The 23,041-nt window shown below is 40.7% G+C and overlaps 1 protein-coding gene across 2 annotated transcripts in view; it reads left to right on the top strand.

Moving 5' to 3' along the window:
• Positions 1-7,236: 7,236 nt before the first annotated feature.
• The window catches only part of GOLGA5 (golgin A5), a 46,333-nt gene continuing 30,528 nt past the window's right edge, over positions 7,237-23,041 (top strand). The window contains exons 1-4 of one of the 2 annotated variants that reach the window (XM_007987642.3): positions 7,237-7,384; positions 9,950-10,523; positions 19,620-19,847; positions 22,257-22,476. In XM_007987642.3, the coding sequence (XP_007985833.3) occupies positions 9,980-10,523; positions 19,620-19,847; positions 22,257-22,476 (992 nt within the window). In that variant the 5' untranslated portion in view covers positions 7,237-7,384; positions 9,950-9,979. The remainder of the gene's footprint in view (positions 7,385-9,949; positions 10,524-19,619; positions 19,848-22,256; positions 22,477-23,041) is intronic. The other variant, XM_007987643.3, reaches the window with a different exon arrangement.

Raw genomic sequence — 23,041 nt, forward strand, 5'->3', positions numbered from 1 at the left:
AGTATAACATGATATATGTAAAGAACTGTCAAGTACAGTGTTGGATAGATTTTTACATATAATCAATACCAATGTTAAGATGTAGAATACTATGAGCACCTCCATCTTGACCACTCCCAGTCAATATCTGCCCTCCCAAAAGATAACTGATATTAAAACTTCTTCTTTTCTTTTTTTTTATTTTTTTGATAGAGGGTCTCACTCCATCACCCAGGCTGGAGTGCAGTGTCGCAATCATGGCTCACTGCAACCTCAAACTCCTGGGCTCAAGCAATCCTCCTCCCTTAACCTCCTGAGTAGCTGTACAGGCAGCACACATCACCACGCCTGGTTAATTTTTTTTTTTTTCTTTTGTAGAGATGGGGTCTTCCTACGTTGCTCAGGCTGTTCTCGAACTCCCAGGCTCAAGTGATCCTCCCGCCTCAGCCTCCCAAAGTGTTGGGATTACAGGCGTCGACCACCATGCCTGGCCTTATTATGACTTCTGTAACCACAAATTCACTTTACCTGTTCTTGACCTGCAGAGAAACAGAATTAAAGTCTTTTTGGACTGGCTTCCTTTAAGTCAAAATTATGCCTATGAGTTTCATCTATGGTGTTGTAGTTTCTTGTTTTTCATTGGTATGAAGTACCGTGTTGTACAGCTATACTACAATTTTGTAATCCATTCACCAGTTTATTAGCATTTGGGCTGTTTCCAGTTTGCATTATGATGAATAAAGCTGCTTTGAACATCCTTGTAAATAAATGTCTTTGGGTGGATACTTGCATTCATTCCTCCTGAGCAGATTTACTGACTCATGGGGTAAATCTATGCTAGGTCATACAGTAGGCCTCTGTTTAATTTTAGTAGATGTAGCTAATGTTTTCCAAAGTGTTCCTATCACTTACACTCCTCTCAGAAATGTATGCCTGTTCCAGTGGCCCTATGTCCTCATCAGTACCTGGAATTTTCCATCTTTTTACATTTTAGCCATTCTGGTGGGTATGCAAATGTATTTCATTATAATTTAATTCACATTTCTCTGATAACTAATAATGTTGAACACCTTTTCATGTGCTTTTGGATATTTTCTCTTGCAAAGTGTTTATTTATTAGCTCATTCCTATTAGGTGGGTTTTTAAAAAAATTTTGATTTGTAAGACTGCATTATATTCCAAATATAAGTCCTTTGTCAAATATATGTGTTGTAAATGCCTTCTTCCAATCTGTGGCTTTCCTTTCATTCTTTTAATTTTTATGAACAGTAATTCTTAATTTTGGCCAGACACTGTGGCACACAACCATAGTCCCAGCATTTTGGGAGGCCAAGGTGGGTGGATTGCTTGAGCTCAGTAGTTCAAGACAAGCCTGGTTAATACGGTGAAACCCTGTCTCTAAAAAAAAAATATTAAAATTAGCCAGGCATGGTAGCATGTGCCTGTAGTCCTAGCTACTTCGGAGGCTGAGGTGGGAGGATCACTTGAGCCCAGGAGGTTGAGGCTGCAGTGAGCCAAGATTGCACCACTGCACTCCAGCCTGAGCAACAGAGTGAAATTAAACACCGTGCTGTGACCAAAACAAAACAAACAAAATGAAAGCAATTAATTGAGGCTGCAGACTTATAATCTCTAATTCTAATTCAGTATCTCCATTTAATAAATGATGCCTGGGAAGAGAAGTGGTTTGCTCAAGTTCCTATAGCTAGAAACTAGAGAATCACGATTAGAACCAAGGTTTTCCTACTTTCTAGACTAGATATGTTCCAGTTGAGTAGTCTTTTCTCCTGATAATAAAATAGAGGGCCAGAAAGATTAAGTTACTTGAGGGTAATTAACAGTCAAATAAAAACCAGTTTATCTGATTTCTGCCTCTTTTCCATGCTATCTCAATTTACTGAACATTATTATTCATTCATTATTCAATATGTAGGAGTATCTTCTTGTGCCATGCCCTTTGCTGGGTTCTGTTGAAACAGTCATAGACAAGACAGACACTGTCCCTGCCCTCCCTCATATAATTACAATTGTGTAAATGTTATGAAGAAGTATAGGGTAGAAGAAAGAGTGTATCAGTTGTGATGCCAGTTAAGTGGGAGACTCAGAAGGGGAGTCAGTCCCAAAAAGAAGCTTATGTTTCCACTGCTGGAGGAGGGAAACACTCTGAGATACTAGTTTAATTGCTTATTAGGTAGCCTCAACTCACTGGGGGCACTGACAGGAAATGGTTTAATTTCTTCCAATAATTCTCAAAGATATTTATATCAATTCCCATTTTTTCCTCTGAGCCATAGTTTTCTTGATGACAGCTTGCTTGCTTCCATAATTTTCAGCCCCTTTTAGTATTTAGAACAGACTTGTTTTGGTATTTAACACTCTGCTCTGTTTAATTTCTTTATGCAGATTTGAATTACCACCTGGTGTCATTTCCTTTCAGGTTGAATTATTTTCTTTATTATTTCATATACGGCAAGTCTTATAGGACTAGCCACAACTTCTCTCAGTCTCTATTTATCTGGGAATGTCTCTATCCAGCCTTCATTTTTGAAGAATAGTTTTGCTGGAAATAGAATCCTTGGTTGACAGGTTTTTTTTCCCCTTTAGGATTTTGCGTATATTATCCTACTGCCTTCTTCCTTCACTATTTCTGATATGAAGTCAGCTGTTACTCTTGTTCCTCTATCTTTGGTGAGTCATTTTCCTCCTACAGTTTCTGAGATTTTCTTTCTTTCAACAGCTTGACTGTTATGTGCCAGGTTGAATGTCTTTGCGTTTGTCCTATTTGAAGATCATTGAGCTTCCTAGATGTACAGATTAAGGTTTTCATCAAACTTGGGAAGTTTTTGGCCATTTCTTCCTCAAATATCCCCCTTCCTCCCAATCCTTCTCTCCTGAAATTCCCATTACATACATATTGGTATATTTGATGATGTCACACAGATCTCTGAGAATCACCTCATTTTTTATTCTTTTTTCTTTATATTGATTGGACAAATTCTATTGATTTATCTTCAAGTTTTCTAATTCTCTCTTCAGCCCACTCAAATTTGCATTGAGCTCCTCTAGTGAAATTTTTTATTTTTTACTTATTGTACTTTTCAATTCTAGAATTCCATTTTTTTAAAAAAATAATCCCTATCTCTTTACTGATATTCCCTATTTTATGAAGCATTGTTGTAAATTTTTTGTTTTTGTTTTTGGTTTGTTTGAGCCTGGGTCTCACTATGTTCCCTAGGCTGGTCTCGAACTCTTGAGTCCAAGCAATCCTCCTGCCTTGGCCTCCCAAAGTGCTGGGATTACAGGTGTGAGCTGCCACAGCTGGCTGTCATATTTTCACTTAGTTCTTTGAACATATTTTTTCTTTTTTTTTAAATAGAGTAGACGTGCTGTGTGAGACTTGATCTCATGTTTGAGTAACTTCCTTGAAGTCCTTATATGCTAAGTCCAACATCTCACAACATTTATATTGATTTTCACCTCTGTATATGGTCACATTTTTCTGTTCATTTGCATGTCTGCTTTTTTTAAATTGAAAACTGGACAATTTAGATAATATAGCAACCCTTGTGTTTTGATGTGCCCCTCAGAGGGTGTTTTTTGTTGTTTTTCTTATATATTTGTTTTGTGACTTGCCTGGACTAATTCTGCAGAGTTTATCTTCCATAGTGTGTTGAGAGTGATGTTTCTGCTCAGTTTTTTTTTTTCTCTCTCTCTCATGTTTATTTCTAAGGCTGGTTTTCTAAGGTTTTCGCCAAGGTCAAGATAGCTTAGAATTTAGTCAATGATTGATCAGATGTGGTAATTAGACACCTCAAGCCAGTGAGACTTCTACCCTTTCTAGATGGAGCTGTGTCATCTAAAAGGGTTGAAGAACATTCAAAATTCAGGCAATTTTCAAGACTGCTCTGGCTTTTGTTTTGCTGAGTTGTCTTCTGTCTCCTCTGCATCTTCTGCAAAGCTTCCCTGGCTTTTGTTTTCCTGTGTCTCCTCTGCCTCTGTACAAGGCTTCATGTTCCGTCAGGGTCGAGTAGATGACTGGGGCTTTTGCCAGACTCTCCTGAACTGACACAGCCTTCCAGACCATAAGCGCGTCGCCAAAGCCCACCATGCCTATCTGATTCCCTGGATCTCACTGCTAAACTTCCAGCAGGCTTTCTAATCAGTTGTTTGCTCAACCAGTCTTGCAGCCCAGGTAATTGTGATGTTGGCATTCCCAATCAACCTTTCTCCTTGGCCATGGGGTTTTTCTGGCACCACTCCTTACCAAGTCAGCCCCCTCTGGCAGCAAAGCTGCTGGTTTTCACATCTACTCAGCCCTGATAGAACTATTCCCATGGAACTGGAGGAGAGGGATTGCGAATTTCCCCATGGTAACGTGTCACAGACTCACTGTTGTTACCCAAGGTTTAATAGTTTTTTCTTGAATAAATGCTTTTTAATTTATGTTATGCCACTGGTGGATTTCCAGGAATTTGAAATGGTTGTTTTTCACAATTGTGTCCGATTTCATCATTGTTTTTTGGGGAAGATAATTTGCTGAATTCCTTACTCTGCCATTCTAGAAGTCACAATAAAGCCCCATTTATTTAAAACTTCATCCTTAAGCTCTACTCAAAGTCCCTCTCCCTGATCTCTGGAGCAGACTAGCTTGGTTGCACTACAGCACTAGAGGCTTCCTTCTTCCCCTTTCTTTTCTAGGCGTTAGTTCTGCTGGTGGCATTAGGGCAGGGAGGAGGCAGGAAGAAAAGGGCAAATTTTCTGACCCATTGGGCAAGGATGTAGCCTCTCTCTGTTGTGCTGTTTCTCTGGCTAATCCACCCTGACCCCAACAATGTATGCATGGCAGGCATCTATATGCTGACCTCTTAGGGAGTATATGTGGGAATTCTTGAAACACTCTTTTTTGGGGCCTGCCCGTTGCCATTTTTTAGAATATCTGAATTAAGTCTAAAATCCACATTCAATAATTCAAATACTCAGGACTCACTATGTGCACAGGATCAGGCTAATTTGGCCCTAATGACAAGCCTACAACATGGTCCCTAGTCTTCATCTTTAACTTGAGGAAAGTAAGGCTCAAACAGGTTAAGGGCTGAGCACAGTGGCTCATGCCTGTAATCTCAGCACTTTGAGTGGCTGATCAGGCAGATCACTTGAGGTCAGGAGTTTGAGACTAGCCTGGCCAACATGGTGAAACCCTGTCTCTACTAAAAATACAAAAAATTAGCCGGGCATGGTGGCACACGCCTCTAGTCCCAGCTACTCAAGGAGCTGAGGTAGGAGAAACACTTGAACCCGGAAGGTGGAGGTTGCAGTGAGCCAAGATTGCGCCACTGCACTCCAGAATGGGCGACAGAGTAAGGCTCCATTTCAAAAAAGCAACCAACCGAACAAAAAAATCCCCCCAAAAAACGGATTAAGTAATTTGTCTAAGATCATCAGTCCTAATAAGGAGTCCATATTACTCCAAAGCCTGTGCCCTTAGACTCAAAGTTTTGTCTCCAAATTAAATATTGGGAGTAATTACAGCTTCTGCTTTTCTTCCTCTCAGGTCAGGTTTAGTCCAATACAGTGGAAGATTGGTTCCTCCTCAACTTCTTTCATTCTCATCCCTTTGACAATTAAAACATTGTTCCTAGAGTCACACTGACCCAAGTTTGAATCCCAGTTGTTCTACTTTTGCTTCTATGTGACCATGGGCAAGTAACTAAACCTCATTGAATCTCAGTGTCTTCATCTATAAAATGGGATAATATATTAATAGTAGTCTGATTTTATTAGGTAGGGCTGTGTAAGAAACAATCCTAAATCTCAGTGGCTTATAACAGCAAAAGTTGGTATTTCACTCATGTGAAATCTCAGATGTGAGCTGCTTCACATCCCCTTTTTCTTCTAGGGCCAAGGCTGAAAGAGCAGCCCATCTGACACAGACTAGTCTCATGAAAGGAAACATTTCTCTGGTTGAAATACGTAATAACTCTTAATGCTTCTGCTCAGAAAGACCCCCTGCTCCTATTTCACTGGCCAAAAGAAGATCATACCATCAAGCCTGACATCAGTGAGGATGAGAAGAATGCTCCTCCTACAGGACGCACTGCAGTTACATGGCAACAGGCGATGATGTATAATCCTTAAGTGGAAAAGCAACTTAATAGTTAGGAACAACAATACCACCTACCAGAGAATAATAGTACCTTCCTTATGAATGTGAGATTAAAATGAGGTGAGGCACATGCAATGCTTAACACAGTATTCTATGCTTAATAAAAAGTTTGATAAATGTTAGATGCCATTATTATGATTATTGCCTCCCGGTGCTGAAAAATTTTCTCTTCACTGTACTGGGCTAAACCTCACCTGAGAGGAAGAAAAGCAGGAGCTGTAATTACTTCCAATATTTAATTTGGAGACAATAAAACTTTGAGTCTACGGGGCACAGGCTTTGGAGTAATGTGGACTCCTTATTAGGACAGATGATCTTAGACAAATTACTTAAACTGTTTGAACCTTACTTTCCTCAACTCAAAGATTTGAAACTTGGAACTGTATTGTAGGCTTGTCATTAGGGCCAAATTAGCCCAATCCTGTACACATACTGGGTGCTGAGTATTTGAATTATTGAATGTGGATTTGAGACTTATTTCAGATAGTCAATGAACTGCATGCATAACTTAACCACAGTACTACCTTTTCCATCCTTTGGGTCTCAGCTCAAATATCATCTCAGAGAGACCTTCCCTGACCACCTGATTTAAAGTACCTCCCGTGCCTCCAGTCACTTTTCTCCGTTTTCTTGTCGTTACAGCTCTGGTAACGCCCTGCAATTGTCTTGTACATTCACTGTCATGTAGTATCTGTCTCTGCCACTAGAAAGTAAGCGCCATGCAATCCGGATCATGTTTTCTTATTTCCACCTTCTGCCGTGGGCCTCTGGCATTTCTCTTCTGTAAAACTTCACGGGAGATGGTGAGTAAAGGGAGAACCCACGTGACCCGCAGCGAGGCCTCGCCCTTTGTGGGTGTGACCTTTCATGTTGCGGCGGCCGCGTGCGGGCAGTCCAACGCGAGAGGACAGCCACGTCACACGCACGCAGGCCCTGCGCCGCGCCTCGTCTCGCCACGGGCGGAAAAGGGGCGTGGCCATGCGTAAGGACCCCGTAGCCACCGGCGCCACCGCCTGAATCGCCTGCAGGTGGCTATTCTCGGCTCCCTGCCGTGCAGGCATCTCGAAAGCCACTCTGTTTTGGGGTCCTCGCGCCCCTTCCACGTCTCCCGGAAGCGGTAGCACGGCCCCGGCAGGTCCGGGAGAAGGTTTAGTCTGCTTGGGCCCCCTCCGGGCCAGCTGCCGAGGGGGCGCGGCCCAGGACGGCGACTAGGCCGTGGTGCAACCTCTCCGGAGTCCTCAGGTGAGGCGGAGGCGAGGGCCCACTGGACGAGACGGGGGTGTTAACGGTCCTAGGAGCGGGGGCGCAGTCCCTTCAGCGGAGACCCTGGTCTCTCCGTCTTCTTTCGGGTGGCGCTCGTCTTCGCTCTGTTAGGGGCGGAGGAGGGTAGCTGGAGAGACCCCATGGGCTTCAGCCGACGTTGTTTACTGCCCTCTGTGTTCTTTCTTCCTGACCCCTGCCTCCTGGCCTGGCCGTTCTTCCCGCACGGAACGAGATGGGTGGGAGCGGAGTGGGGGTCTCTGCTCGCTTACCTGAGATCCACAGACTGAAGACCCCAGGGCACTATCGACTGGGCCTACCCGACTGACCTGCAGCCTCCTTCCCTCTGTGCTGACGCCTGTCCTTCGAAGCAGGCCCTGCCACCGCCCTCTGCGGATCCATCCCCATCCCACGCACTCTCTCTGCCCCTGGGCAGTGCCTGGGGAATTGACGAGTGCCTCTGAAGTCCTTTGTGTCTTTGAGATGTTTGTCAATGGAGCAAGTGCCCAGGGCCCATCTAAGTATTTAATTGGGTAATCAACTTTAATTGCAACATTAGTAGCAATTTAATGGTATGTTTTAAAGCCCAATTAATTTTAAAATGAGAGGCAAGATAGAAAGAATTGAGTGTGTTTTGATTTTTTTATTACTTTTTTTGTAGAGACAGGGTCTTGCCACGTTGCCCAGGCTGGTCTCAAACTCCTGGCCTCAAGTGGTCCTCCCCGCTTGGCGTCCCAATGTGTTGGGATTACAGGCGTGAGCCACAGTGCCTGGCCTGTATGGTGTTCTCTATGTTACAGAGCATTTCATCTCCATTTTCATTTGGTTTTTTTATAAACTCCGAAAGACATAGGCATGTAATAGTCACATGTGTAAAGAACAGATGTGAAGGATGAGTTTCTTCTGGAGGTTTTTTAGGTTTTGAGCTATATGGTGTAGGGAGGCAAGGGTTAAAAGGTGGGTTTGGCACTGGGGTGACTTAGACTTGAGTATCTGAGCTGCTATCTAAACTCTGGGATCTTTCTCAACAGTTTCCACATTTGCTTTTAAAAAAGGATATTGCTGTTTACCTCATAATGTGACTGTGAAAATTACATTTGATGAAAGATACATGTGTACCTGTGTACAGCATCTGTCATATAAAAATTCCACTCAGCAGTATTTATGAGTGCCTACTGTGTGCTAGACTCTGAGAATTCATTGGTGAGCAAAACAGACATAATCTGTATCCAACCACTGTCCCCCTTTCCCCAAGAACAAGAGATATGTTTAAAAAAAAATACGCAGTTATAACACATGAAGGGCTGTGAGGCAAAAGAATAGGGTATGTACAGATAATGATTTACCTAACTTAGATGGAAAGGAGAACTCTGAAGCAGATGACATTTGAGTAAACACCAAGAACAAGAAAGTTAACCATGAAAGAGTTCTTGGCAAAAGGAACAACGTGCACATTCTAGAAATGGTTGTGGACTTTATTATAGAGCCCTTCTATATCTGTATATTCATCATTACTTTGATGTGTTGTGACACACAGTAAGTATTCAAATATATGTATGGAATGAGTGGTTATGCAGTTTTGGTTTTTATTCTGAACTTCATGTGCACGTGGTAGGTATTGAGTATTTGAATTATTGAGCATGTACTTTAGACAAATTATATGCACACCTAAATTATATGTAATAGTGCCGCAGTTTAACATTAAGATAGCTTTTGTATTTAATGGAAAAGTTTTTTCAAGTTTTAGCACTTTAAAACAAACTTCAGTGAATTTTATTTTTATTTGGTTGTACTGGAATTTTGCCATATTGGTTATTTGCTAATTTGCTGCTGTAGCAAAGTACCACAGACTGATTGGCTGGGCCAACAGAAATTTATTTTCTCTCGGTTCTGAAGGCTTGAAGTCCAAAATGAAGGTATTGGCAGAGTTGGTTTCTTCTGAGGCCTACTACTTTTGCTTGCAGATGTCTGTCTTCTCCCTGTGTCCTTTCCGTATGTCTGTCTGTGTTGAAATTTCCTCCACTTAGAAGGACATGCCAGTTATATTTGATTAGGGCCCACCCTAATGACTCATTTTAATTATCCCTTTAGAGACCCTATCTCCAAAAACAGTCACATTCTGAGGTCTGGGGGTTAGGACTCAAATAAAGGAATTTGGAGGGATGCAGTTCAGCCCATAACAGATGCTTTTGCTACATTAAGATTTGCCCTTCATTGAAATAGTAATAATAAACACAGTAGTGGTAGTTGTAATAAGGATAATAGCAGCCACTAAAATGAGTGCTTATTATGTGCCAAGCATTTTGCAAAGTGTCTTTTGTATATTATTTCATCATAACACCATCCTATAAGGTAAGTACACTTTTCCCCCCCGTTTTCTACATAAGATTTCTCAGCCTCATTTAAGTAGTTTGCTCAAGGTTACCTAGCTAGTAAAAGGTAGGGTTAGGATTTCAACCCAGGACTACCTGACTCCAGAGTCTGGTGTTAACCATTTTTCATACTCTGCCATTGTGCCACAATGATCATTTTATGTCCTTTTTACAGGTTTGCCAATAGGATTATCCTGCTGCCATCATGTCTTGGTTTGTTGATCTTGCTGGAAAGGCAGAAGATCTTTTAAACCGGGTTGATCAAGGGGCTGCAACAGCTCTCAGTAGGAAAGACAATACCAGCAACATATATAGCAAAAATACTGACTATTCTGAGTTTCACCAGCAAAATACAGATTTGACATATCAAACTGGACCTAAAGCTACATATATTTCATCAGCAGCTGATAACATTCGAAATCAAAAAGCTACCATCTTAGCTGGCACTGCAAATGTGAAAGTAGGATCTCGGACACCAGTAGAGGCCTCTCATCCTGTTGAAAATGCATCTGTTCCTAGGCCTTCATCCCAATTTGTGCGAAGAAAAAAGTCAGAACCTGATGATGAGCTGCTGTTTGATTTTCTTAATAGTTCACAGAAGGAGCCTACCGGGAGGGTGGAAATCAAAAAGGAAAAAGGCAAGACACCTGTCTTTCAGAGTTCTCAGACATCAAGTGTCAGTTCTGTGAACCCCAGTATAACCACCATCAAAACCACTGAAGAAAATTCTTTTGGGAGCCAAACCCACGGTAGTTAATCAGTCCTCTGTTTCTTTTAACCAAATTGAATGTGTCATCTTATGATCCAATAGTGTTTCTCATTCACTGTTATGGGATCTGTTTCCACTGGTGTAAGGGCAGACTCTCTGCAAATGTGTGGTGTAAACAAGGGAGACATCATTGACTACTATTAGTCAATAGACAGTTGTAGCAGGGACTTAATGTTGTCTGGAAGGCAACTTTACCCACTCAGCATCTAACAAAGTATTTCATATTTGATTCCCTAAGACATTTTAAGATTAAAAAAAGAAAATTTTGAAATCTGAAAGAGAGCATGTCACTTTGGATCGGGGACTATCCCAGTTGATATCTTTTTGTTACTAGGATTGTAAAAATGACAGGAGACTGTACTTCACGTATTTTCTGGGTTGTGTTTTTTGTGTGTTTTTCCCCCACATCCTCCACAAATAAAACTGAGAGACTGAACTTTGATCCAGGTTGAAGAGTTGTAGGCATTGACCTGGTAGTGAAGCAAGAGCTTAGAATTCTTGTTTTCAATTGTTTAATTCCCTGTGAGATTACCTCTACAAGTACACCTTCTTTCCTGTAAAATGAGATTAACACGGTAAATGTGGCTAATTCAGGTACCTACTAAGTGTTTTAAAATATCAATAGGCCGGACATGGTGGCTCACGCCTGCAATCCCAGCACTTTGGGAGGCCGAGGCGGGCGGATCACGAGGTCAGGAGATCGAGACCATCCTGGCTAACACAGCGAAACCCCATCTCTACTAAAAATACAAAAAATTAGCCGAGTGTGGTGGCGGGCGCCTGTAATCCCAGCTACTCAGGAGGCTGAGGCAGGAGAATGGCTTGAACCCGGGAGGCGGAGCTTGCAGTGAGCCGAGATCGTACCACTGCACTCCAGCGTGGACCACGGAGCAAGACTCCGTCTCAAAAAAATAAATAAATAAAATAGCAATAGGCTGGGCATAGTGGCTCAAGCCTGTAATTCCAGCACTTTGGAACGCTGAGGCGGGCAGATCACTCACACCCAAGAATTCGATACCAGCCAGAACAACATAGCAAAACCCTGTCTCTACAAAAAATACAAAAATTAACCAGGCACAGTGGCACATGCCTGTAGTCTCAGCTACTTGGGAGGCTAAGACGGGAGAATTGCTCGAGCCCAGGAGGTCAAGGTTGCAGTGAGCTGAGATTGCACCACTACACTCCAGCCTGGGCAACAGAATGAGACCCTGTCTCCAAAGATAAGAAAAAAGGCAAGAAACTTGATAGTAGGTTCTTGCAGGGATTCTTTTGTTGTTTTGAGACGGTCTTGTTCTATCGCCCAGGCTTAAGTGCCGTGGTGCTATCACAGCTTGCGGTACTCTTGACCTCCCAGGCTCAAGCGATTCTCCTGCCTCAGCCTCCCGAGTAGCTGGAACTATAGGTGCATACCACTGTGTCCAGCTGAGTTTTAAAAATTATTTTTAATAGAGACAGTGTCTCACTGTGTTGCTCTGGCTGGCCTTGAGCTCAAATGATCCTCCTGCTTTGGCCTCCCACAGCATTGGGATTATGGGCATGAGCTACCATGGCCTGGCCATAGGGATTTATTTTATTTTATTTTATTTTTGAGACAGAGTCTCACTCTGTTGCCCAGGCTGGAGTACAGTGGCCGGATCTTGGCTCACTGCAAGCTCCACCTCCCAGGTTCACACCATTCTCCTGCCTCAGCCTCTTGAGTAGCTGGGACTACAGGTGCCCGCCACCACATCCGGCTAATTTTTCTTTGTATTTTTAGTAGAGATGGGGCTTCACTGTGTTAGCCAGGATGCTCTTGGTCTCCTGATCTCGTGATCCGCCTGCCTTGGCCTCCCAAAGTGCTGGGATTGTAGGCGTGAGCCACTGTGCCTGGCCTTTTTTTTTGTTTAAACTTGAGACAGGGTCTTATTGTCACCCAGGCTAGAGTACCCTGGCACAGTCTTAGCTCACTGCAACCTCCACCTCCTGAGTTCAAGCGATTTTCCCACCTCAGCCTCCCAAGTAGCTGGGACTATAGGTGTGCACCACCACCCTTGGCTAATTTTTGTATTTTTTGGTAGAGATGGGGTTTCATCATATTGACCAGGCTGGTCTTGAACTCTGGACCTCAAGCAATCTGCCCACCTTGGCCTCCCAAAGTACTGAGATTACAGGCGTGAGCCACCACACCCAGCCAGGGATTCTTTATAGAGTTGATTATTGATGAGAGTTTGTCATGTTCTTAGATGTTATAGCTTCTTTTGTTGTCTTGGCTGTTAGCGAATAAAATTTTTCTTGTATTTTCAAGACAAAAACTTGCATAGAAGAAGAGATTTTGGGTTGTCAAAATAGGATCATGCGGTAGCAGTTGATTAATATGTTCACACATTCCGAAATTTATTCTCAGCTATCTTTCAATTAATTATACAAAGAACCTACTAGGTGCAAGTATATGGAAGTGTCCAGTGGGTGAGCTAGACGTGTAAACAGATCATTTACATGTGGTCTAGTAAATGTAGCAATTGAAGTATGGTCAGAGTGTTGTGGAAGTATGAAGGAGGAAGCAACTAATTGCCTAAGGTATTCAGAAAGGATTGACAGAGGGTCTGTATTTTTAGCTGAGCCTTAAAGAATGAACAGGAGTTTGCCAGGTAAAAAAAGAAGTTAGAGACAGCATTCCATGCAGAGAGAACAGACTCTTTAAGGGGCTGGTAGAGCAGAAAACGTAAGAAAGTTGGAAACACTGAGTATGAGTTGGAGGTTGATGAAAATGTAGCTAGCAAACAAACTTGGGACCTGTTTATGAAGGCCCTTGTGTCATACTGTTTATGCAATTAAACCCATTACTCCTGTAGATCATTGTTGAAGATTGATCCCTGAACAACTGGCTTTAGAATCACTTGTGTGTTGTTAATTTAAAAATGAATTATTGAGTGCCTTCCCAGGATTCCTGAATCGTATTTTCTGGGGATGGAGCCAGGGCATCTGATTTTGTTGTTGTTGTTCTGTAGGTGGTTCTTAGCCAATAAAAATTGAAAGTGACTGCCACAGCCAGTGTGATGCTAGTAGAGATCTTTAAGTCAATAGTTGACATGGCTTATTTTTGTACTTTTAAAGAAAATAACTTGCATTTAATTATAAAGAATGGACCTAAAGGGAACCTCGTTGTCAGGGAAATGAATTAGAACTGGTTGTAATACACAGGAGTTATAAAAATTGTTTCTCTTGGGTAGGACCTCTCAACCTTGAGACTTGGCATTTTGGGCCAAATTAATTCAATAGTGTGGGGAGCCCTCCTGTTCTTTGTAGGATGTTTAGCAGCATCTCTGGCCTCTTAACCCATTAGATGGTGGTAGCAACCCCAATTGTGACAACCACCAATGTCTCCACAAATTGCCAAATGTTCCTTGCAGGGCAGAATCGTCCCAGTTGAGAACCAATGTCCTGAGATGCCTAGAAATGTGTGGAAATGCGATTGCTGAGCTGTAGGGTTTAACAGTGTTCAGCTACGCTAGTAATGCCAAAGCGGCTTTCTGCGGAGGTGGTGCCAATTTATACTCTAACCAGCTGTGCTTAAGAACTTCTTTTGCTCCACATTCTCACCAACATTTTTTATTTTCAATTTAACTTTTACTTTTTGCTGATCAGATCTGTTGTTGATATTCTTTATTTCCTTCATTACTAGTGTGGTTGAAGATCTTTTCAGATACTTGACTATTCAAGTTTCATTTTCTGGAAGTGTCTACTCAAATCTTTTTTAATCAATTTTTTTCTGTTAGATTATTTGTCTTTTTTCTTCTTGATGCATAGACATTCTTGATATATTCTAAATTCTAAATTCTTCTCCTCCTCCAGTTTTACCTTGGTTTTTCCCCTCCCCTCTCTGTGATATCTCAATGAGCAGAAGTTCTTAATGTAGATGCTTGTGGCTTGTGTTTTTTGTGTCTTGGAAAATCTTTCCTTACATTGAGATCATAAAGATATTTTTCTGTATTGTCTTCTATAGTGTGCGATAGGCATTCAATTCCGTCTTTTTTTTTTTTTTTTGCCATAGGGAAATCAGCTATTCTAGCATCATTTATTGGACAGAGTCTCTTGTCCCTACCAATTTGCAATACCACCTGTCTTATATATCACGTATTCATTAGTGTGTTTCTGGCCACTTAATTCTGTTTTATTGGTTTATTTGTGTATCCTTGTGCCAGTGCCACCCTGTTTTAATTAATATAGTTTTAAGTGTCTTGATAACTGATAGGGTAGCTTCTTCCAGCTTGTGGGCTTTCGTCAGAAATGTTTTGGCTATTCTTGAACTTTTCCACTCCCATATGCATTTTAGGATTTGCTTATCAAGTTTCACAAAAACTCTGTTGGTCTTTTTATTGGGAATTCATTGCTTCTATATAGACAGTTTGGTGAGAATTAGCACTTTTGCTATATTGAGTTTTCTTATCCACTAATCGGGTATAATTTCAACGTAATTTGTGCTGTCTTTCATTAAAATTTTTTTGTTTTCTCCGTAAAGATCTTATATACTTTGTGTTAGATTTATTCCTAAGTAGTTTATAATTTTTGAAACGATTATATGTGGTATTCCGTAAAATTTTTTGTTTTGTTATTGCTGGTGTGTTTTTTGTTGTTTTTTGTATGGACATACATAGCAATCTAGATAGCTCTTAATCTTCATGTTTTTCTGTACATAAATTTAGATTTTCAACAACACAGTTGTCTGTGTATAATGAGTTTGTTTCTTCTTAGCCCTTTTGTCTCTTAAAAAATCCTTTTCTTCATTGGCTAGGACTCAACAACCAGTTTTGTATCTTGTTCTTTGTCTTAGAGAGAATACTTTGTTTCACTAAGTATGATTTTACATTAGGTTTTTCATAGATATTTTTTATTAGGTTAGAGAAGTTTCCATAAATATCTAGTTTGAGTTTTTATCATGTTGAATTTTAGCAATGTTTTTTCCTCTACCCCTGGAGATAATAATATAGTTTTTCTTCTTTAATATTAATATAGTATACAAATCAATTGATTTTTTGAATTGATTTTTATTTATTTATTTTTAATAGAGATGGGATCTTGCTGTGTTACCCAGGCTGGAATGTAGCAGCTATTCACATGTATGGTCATAGTGCTCTGCAGCCCCAAACTCCTGGGCTCAAGTAATCCTCCCACTTCAGCCTCCCAACTCACTGGGATACAGGTGCACACCACTGCACCTAGTGCCAGCTCCAGCTGATACTTTTAGATATAAAACCAAACTTAACTTTCAGTTTGCTAATATTCCCTTTAGGATTTTTGCATTTATTTAGTTAATTTACTTTTTATTTATTATTATTATTTTGAGACAGGATCTCACTCTTTTGCCCAGTTTGGAGTGCAGTGGTAGGATTTCAGCTCACTGCAGCCTCAATCTCCCAGGCTCAAGCAATCCTCCTGCCTCAGCCTCAGTAGTAACTGGGACTACAGTCACACACCACCATGCCTGGGTAATTTTGTTCATTTTTTGTAGAGGCAAGGTCTCACTATATTGCCAGGCTGGTCTGGAACTTCTAGCTCGAGGGATCCTGCTGTGTTGGCCTCCCAAAGTGCTAGGATTACAGGCATGAGCCACCACACCTAACCTTTTGCATTTATTTTATAAGTGAAATCGACCTGCGATATTGTTAGGTTTTAGTATTACAGTTATATTATCAAATGAATTGGAATAGTATATATTATATATATAATAGTATATATTTAGTATATACAGTTATATTATAAAATGAATTGGAAAGTGTTCCTTCTTTTTCTGTTGTGTTAATTAGTTGGTGTAAGACTATTTCCTGAATGTTTGCTACAACTCTGTGCTAAAACCATCAGGACCTGGGGTATTCTTAGTGAAAGGTTTTAACTATTGATTCAGTTGGCTTTTCATTTGTTAACTCTGTTTTTGGTTAGTTACATTTTTTCCCCAAGAATTTGTCAATGTCATATACATTTTGAGGGGTTATACTTATTTAGTTTGAGGAAAACAGTGAAGGGATCACAGCTGAAACTTTCAGCGCAACCAGACATTTAGTTATTCTACCAACCCTGCAAAAACCAATGCTTGATCACGCATACTGTGTGAAGAATATCAGTCTCTGCCATATATTGAATCCTTACCCTGTTTCTGGCACTGTGCTAAATGCCTGCTTTGTCAACAGCTTTAATGGAGTATAATTCACATGCAATAAACTGCACAATAAGTATTGTGTAATTGATAGATTTCAGTATCATGTACATTTTAAAATTTGATGGCCTAATGTTGTTTATATCTGTCCCAGAGAACCACTTTTGGTTATGCTGATCCACTCTAGTATGTGTATTTTCTCTTTTGTTAATTTTTGCTTTCTTTGGGTTTATTCTGCTATTTTTATAGCTTCTTAAGATGGATATACACACATTAGTTTTATTCCTTCCTGCCTTTCATCTTTACTGTAACCAAGGCTATAAATTTCCTTCAGAATACTGCGTTAGATATCATCCCACGTTTGAATATATACTTAATTTATTTTTTGAATTTTATTATTTTATTTTTTATATTATTTAAAAATTTTTTGTAGAGACGAGTTCTCACTGTATTGCCCGGGCTGGTCTCCAACTCCTGGACTCAGGCAACCCTTTCTCCTTGACCTCCCAAAGTGCGGGGATTACAGGCGTGAGCCATCATGCCTGGCCTACTTCATTTCTTTTTAAAATCTTTATTTTAGAAATTTCAAACATACCAAAATAGAAAGTGATGACCTCCTATTATCCAACTACAATAATCACTAATGGCCATTCATGTTTCATTTATACCCTCCCATGGGAAACATCGCTTTCTTCACCTGCACCCTGCACACAATTAATTTGAAGCAAATCACAGATCTTATATCATTTTTTCTATAAACATTTCATTTTCTTGCTCTAAAAATACTTTAAAAGCAAATGTTCACACCATTATCACCTTAAAAATGTAATAATTTATTTCCTTTTTTTTGGAGAAAGAGTCTCGCCTTTCGCCCAGGCTGGAGTGCAGTGACACAATCTCGGCTCACTGCAACCTCCACCTCCCAGGTTCAAGCGATTCTCCTGCCTCAGCCTCCCAAGTAGCTGAGATTACAGGCACCTGCCACCATGCCCAGCTAACTTTTTGTATTTTTAGTAGAAACAGGGTTTCACTATGTTGGCCAGGCTGGTCTCAAACTCCTGACCTTGTGATCCACCCACCTTGGCTTCCCAAAGTCCTGGGATTACAGGCATGAGCCACCGTGCCCAGCCAACACTCCCGTTTTTAAGTCATGCCTTAGGTACCCATTTGCTACCCCACTTGATTATTAGCTTTTTGTGGTTATTTTTTCTTTGAGGTAAAATGTTCATATATTAAGATGCACACAAATCTTAGCTATATGATGAATGGCAATACCTGTGTAACCCACACCTTTACTGTGATATAGATTTCCTTTGCCCCAGAAAGTTCCTCATGTTCCTTTCCAGTTAATCTCCCCCCCACATCCCTGAAAGCACCCCGTGCTCTGATTTTTCTCTCCTTAGTTTTGCTTGTTCTAAAACTTCATATGAATTGAATCATATAGTATAGATACTTTCTGATCTGGCTTCTTTTACTGAACTGTTAGTGAGATTCATCCATGTTACCGTTCTTTTTTTATTCTGTTTTGTTGTTATGTAGTATTCTATTCTATGGTTGTCCCACAGATTATCTCTTCTCTTTTATGGACATTGGATTTGTTTCCAGTTTTGGATTATTGTGAATAAAACTGCTATAAACATTTTTGTACTTGCTTTTTTGTGGGCAAATGTTTTCATTTGTCTTGTATAAATACCTAGGAGTGGAATTGCTGGGTGAAACAGTAGCTGCATGTTTTATTTCATAAGAAATTATAAAACCTTTTCCCACAATGATTGTGCCATTTTATAGTCCCACCAGCAGTGACAGGTCTAGTTGCTCTGCAGTGTCACCAACATTTGGTGTTTTTAATTTTAGCCATTCTAGGGGATGTCTGTTGGTTCTCATTATGATTTTAATTTGCATTTCCTTGATGACTAAAGATGTTTAGAACTTTTTCATTTGATTATTGATATTTGTTTATATAACCTTATACAGTATTGTCTTTTACCCATATATTGATTGTTTTAGTCAGTTTTGTTATTTAGATACATAGTTCATTTTCATCACATGATTTTTAGAGTAATTTAAAAGTATACTTGCATTATATTTAGTAAGAAAAACAAGATTAATCTGAATTCATGAGTCTCCATCTCTTTGGGTAAGACATTTTAGAGTCCAGTTTGATTTAAAAAAAAAAAATTGCAGTGACCTGTTATTACTCTTCTTGCCTTGAAACCTGCAGCTGCTATATTGTGCCTTCCCAATTTTTTAGTGTTTGAGACTTCTCCTGTTTTTTTTTCTGAAAACATTTGGAGACAAAAGGAAATCCAAACCCATTTTACCTGAACCCAACCACTCAAATGATCTCTGATGTTCTCCCCAGAACGGTGTTGTACTCTATGTTGCTGTTCATTCAGTGTATCCAGACTTGAGGATCCTTAGAGGTCCATATGACCCATTTATGAGAATGAAATTTTATCAGAGGGAAGACTATTGAAAATTTGTTTACTTTCTTTTTTTTTTTTTTGAGATGGAGTCTCGCTCTGTCGCCCAGGCTGGAGTGCAGTGGTGCAATCTTGGTCCACTGCAACACTTTCGGCCTCCCAGGCTCAAGTGATTCTCCTGCCTCAGCCTCCTGAGTAGCTGTCACTACAGGTGCACACCACCAGGCCTGGCTAATTTTTGTATTTTTGGTAGAGATGGGGTTTCACCGTGTTGGCCAGGCTGGTCTCAAACTCCTAACCTCAGGTGATCTGCCTGCCTCGGCCTCCCAAAGTGCTGGGATTACAGGCATGAGCCACCGTGCCTAACTGAGAATTTGTTTACTTTTTATGGTGTTTTAGCTATAGCTAAACTTGAGCATCCTACCAAGTCCTAAAAGTCAACTTGAGCATCCTACCAAAGCAAGTTATTAACACATATGTGATGAACACGCCAGTGTAACCAAAATGTATTCTTTTTTTACAGAAGCTGCCAATAACTCAGATTCTAGCCGTGAAGATCAAGAGGAATCTTCAAAGGAAAATGCATCATCAGATGCTGCCTGCCCTGACCACACTCCAACACCTAATGATGATAGCAAATCACATGAACTGTCTAACCTTCGACTGGAGAATCAGCTGCTGAGGAATGAAGTTCAGTCTTTAAATCAAGAAATGGCCTCGTTACTTCAAAGATCCAAACAGACTCAAGAAGGTAGAGGCTTATTTAAATTGTTCAGGATAAGGAATTTAACTTTTAAAAATAAAATTAAGGCCGGACGCAGTGGCTCGTGCCTGTAATCCCAGCACTTTGGGAGGCCGAGGCAGGTGGATTGCCTAAGGTCAGGAGTTCAAGACCAGTTTGGCCAACATGGTGAAACCCTGTCTCTACTAAAAATACAAAAAAATTAGTCGGGCGTGGTGGCAGGCGCCTATAATCCCAGCCACTCAGGAGGCTGAGACAGGGGAATTACTTGAACCAGGGAGGTGGAGGTTGCAGTGAGCCGAGATCACGCTGCTGCACTCTAGCCTGGGCAACAGAGCGAGACTTCATCTCAAAAATAAATAAATAAATAAAAATAAAATAATAATAAACTTAAAAACTTTGAACTGTTAGAAATATTTACATTTAAACTGTGAGAAATTCGATGAGACTCGTAAAATGGTATTTTCATAGAAAAACAGTGCCTAGATTTGGAAGTGGGACCAGTTATCCTCCCACCAACCCAAAACATAAGAGTATTCACTGCTTTGGTCATCCTTTTAAGAACCATGAAATTGAAGAACTGAGAGTAGTAGTCTAGTTCATTTCTTTATTCTGAACTTTCAAGGGAAGCTGTTCCGTTAAACAAAGTAGTAGACACTAATAGGGTTGCAGTATTGCTGCTCTAGGGCACATAAAAGTACATGGAATTCAGTTCAGTGCCCTTGGGAATTGTGCAGTGAGATGGCCCTGGAGTAGGAAACCTCAGGTTCCTCAGAAATAGGTAATTAAGAAGGAAATAATCTCATCACTGAGGTAGTCACTGAGGAAGGTGTGAATGTTATTGTAAGTGTGGCTGAGAAGAAAATAGGACAAAATTGCTGCTTTGGTTCCTGGGGCTAACTAGAAAGGAGTGAGGGGTTGGTGGGAAAAGTTTTGCCAAGCCATCAATAGAGCCCAGAAGAGAGGAATGGGAAGATAGTTTAAGACTCACTAGGCCAGGCGTGGTAGCTCATGCCTGTAATCCCAGCACTTTGGGAGGCCGAGGCAGGCAGATCACAAGGTCAGGAGTTCAAGACCAGTCTGGCCAACATGGTGAAACCCTGTCTCTACTAAAAATACAAAACAAATTAATTGGACATGGTGGCACATGCCTGTAATCCCAGCTACTCGGGAGGCTGAGGGAGGAGAATTGCTTGAACCGGGACTCGGGACCCAGGAGGCAGAGGTTGCAGTGAACCGAGATCGCGCCACTGCATTCCAGCCTGGGCTACGGAGCAAGACTCTGTCTCAACAACAAAAATAAATAAATAAATAAATAATCACTGGTCAGGCTGACTTTAGAAATAAAGTTTCAGTTTACGCAGACTAATTTAGACGTAGAAATAGAGCTGTTTGGCCAGGCACAGTGACTCACGCTTGTAATAGCACTTTGTAAGGCTGAGATTGGAAAATTGCTTAGGACAGGAGTTCAGTAACAGCATGGGCAACAGAGTGAGACCCCTGGGCTACAAAAAAACAAAATTTTTTTTGTTTTAAATTAGCTGAGTGTGGTGATGTGTACCTGTAGTCTGAGCTAATTTGGAGACTGAGTTGGGAGGATCACTTGAGCCCAGGAGTTGGAGGTTGCAGTGAGTCATGGGCCATGATCATGCCACTGCACTCCAGCTGGGGCAACAGAGTGAGGCTCTGTCTCATGTTTTTGTTTTTTGTTTCTTTAAAAAGATCTGTCTCACTGAAAGAAAAAAAAAGCTTTGACACCCTATAAAGTTTGATTCAGTATTCTAAAAAATGTTTTGGTGGCTAACTGCAATTACATATGGTATATGAGGGTATGGAAATGCCAGTGTATTCTGAAATAGAGCACTACTTTGCTCTTTTTGCATTGATTTCCTAGGTCAAAAGAATAACATCTTTTTGCAACAGTAATTGAAAGAAATAGATTCTTTTCTGTGTTTAGGTTTTGTTTTGTTTGTTTTCTTCTTACTGGGGTGTACCTTTGATTTGGATTTGCATTCCTTCCCCTCTGTGTTGATCTTTAGGTTTTGTTTTGTTCTTACTAGGGTGTACCTTTGATTTGGATTTGCATTCCTTCCCCTGTCACTAGCAGAACTTTACAAAATATACTCTGCTATGTATTAATACTAGTTTCGGCTCCCAGATGCTTTATGTTATACAAACAGCATTGTAGAAGAGCAGCTAGCTTCATGCCCTTTTCTAATCTGTTAACTATAATCTAGCCGTGAATATTGCCCTTGAAAAGCGGATGACCCACCGGGGCATAGAAAATTGAAGATACATGTAAGCTCCTAATTTTGTCAATGAGGAAAGTACTAAAGGCACTCAAAGTAGAAACTATATGTGCTCTGAGAAAAATGTGTTTGATTTTGCTAGTATAGAGAAATTTAAAATTTTTTATAGAATTAAACAGAGCAAGAGCAAGAGTTGAAAAGTGGAATGCTGACCATTCAAAGAGTGACCGAATGACTCGAGAACTCCGAGCCCAAGTAGATGACCTGACTGAAGCTGTGGCTGCAAAGGATTCCCAGCTGGCTGTACTGAAAGTGAGACTCCAGGAAGCTGACCAGCTACTGAGTACTCGCACAGAAGCACTAGAAGCCTTACAGCGTGAAAAATCACGGTAGGTGATTCTATGAATAATGAAAAAAATGAGCAAGTAATGGTAAACATTGTAGTGTATCCTCTTATCAAATTTAGCTTTCTTGGAAATTTACAAGAGGGAATATTTCTTTTGGTAGTGTTAGAAATGTGTATGTTTAAAATGGATTCATTGGCTGGGTGTGGTGGCTCAAGCCTGTAATCCCAGCACTTTGGGAGGCTGCGGCAGGTGGATCACCTGAGATTGGGAGTTCAAGACCAGCCTGACCAACATGGAGAAACCCCCTCTCTACTAAAAATACAAAGAAAAATTAGCCGGGGGTGGTGGCGCATGCCTGTAATCCCAGCTACTCAGGAGGCTGAGGCAGGAGAATCACTTGAACCCAGGAGGCGGAGGTTACAGTGAGCCGAGATTGTGCCATTGCACTCCAGGCTGGGCAACAAGAGCGAAACTCCGTCTCAACAGCAACATAAAATGTATTCGTTGTTTGAACCCTGAGATGCATTGTTAGCAAATTCTGAATTTAAAAGCATTTGTAGTGTCATTAATCTTTCATTATACGGTGTGTGCTTATATTTGGATGCCT

The sequence above is a fragment of the Chlorocebus sabaeus genome, chromosome 24, assembly GCF_047675955.1.
Source record: "Chlorocebus sabaeus isolate Y175 chromosome 24, mChlSab1.0.hap1, whole genome shotgun sequence".
Classification (NCBI taxonomy): domain Eukaryota; kingdom Metazoa; phylum Chordata; class Mammalia; order Primates; family Cercopithecidae; genus Chlorocebus; species Chlorocebus sabaeus.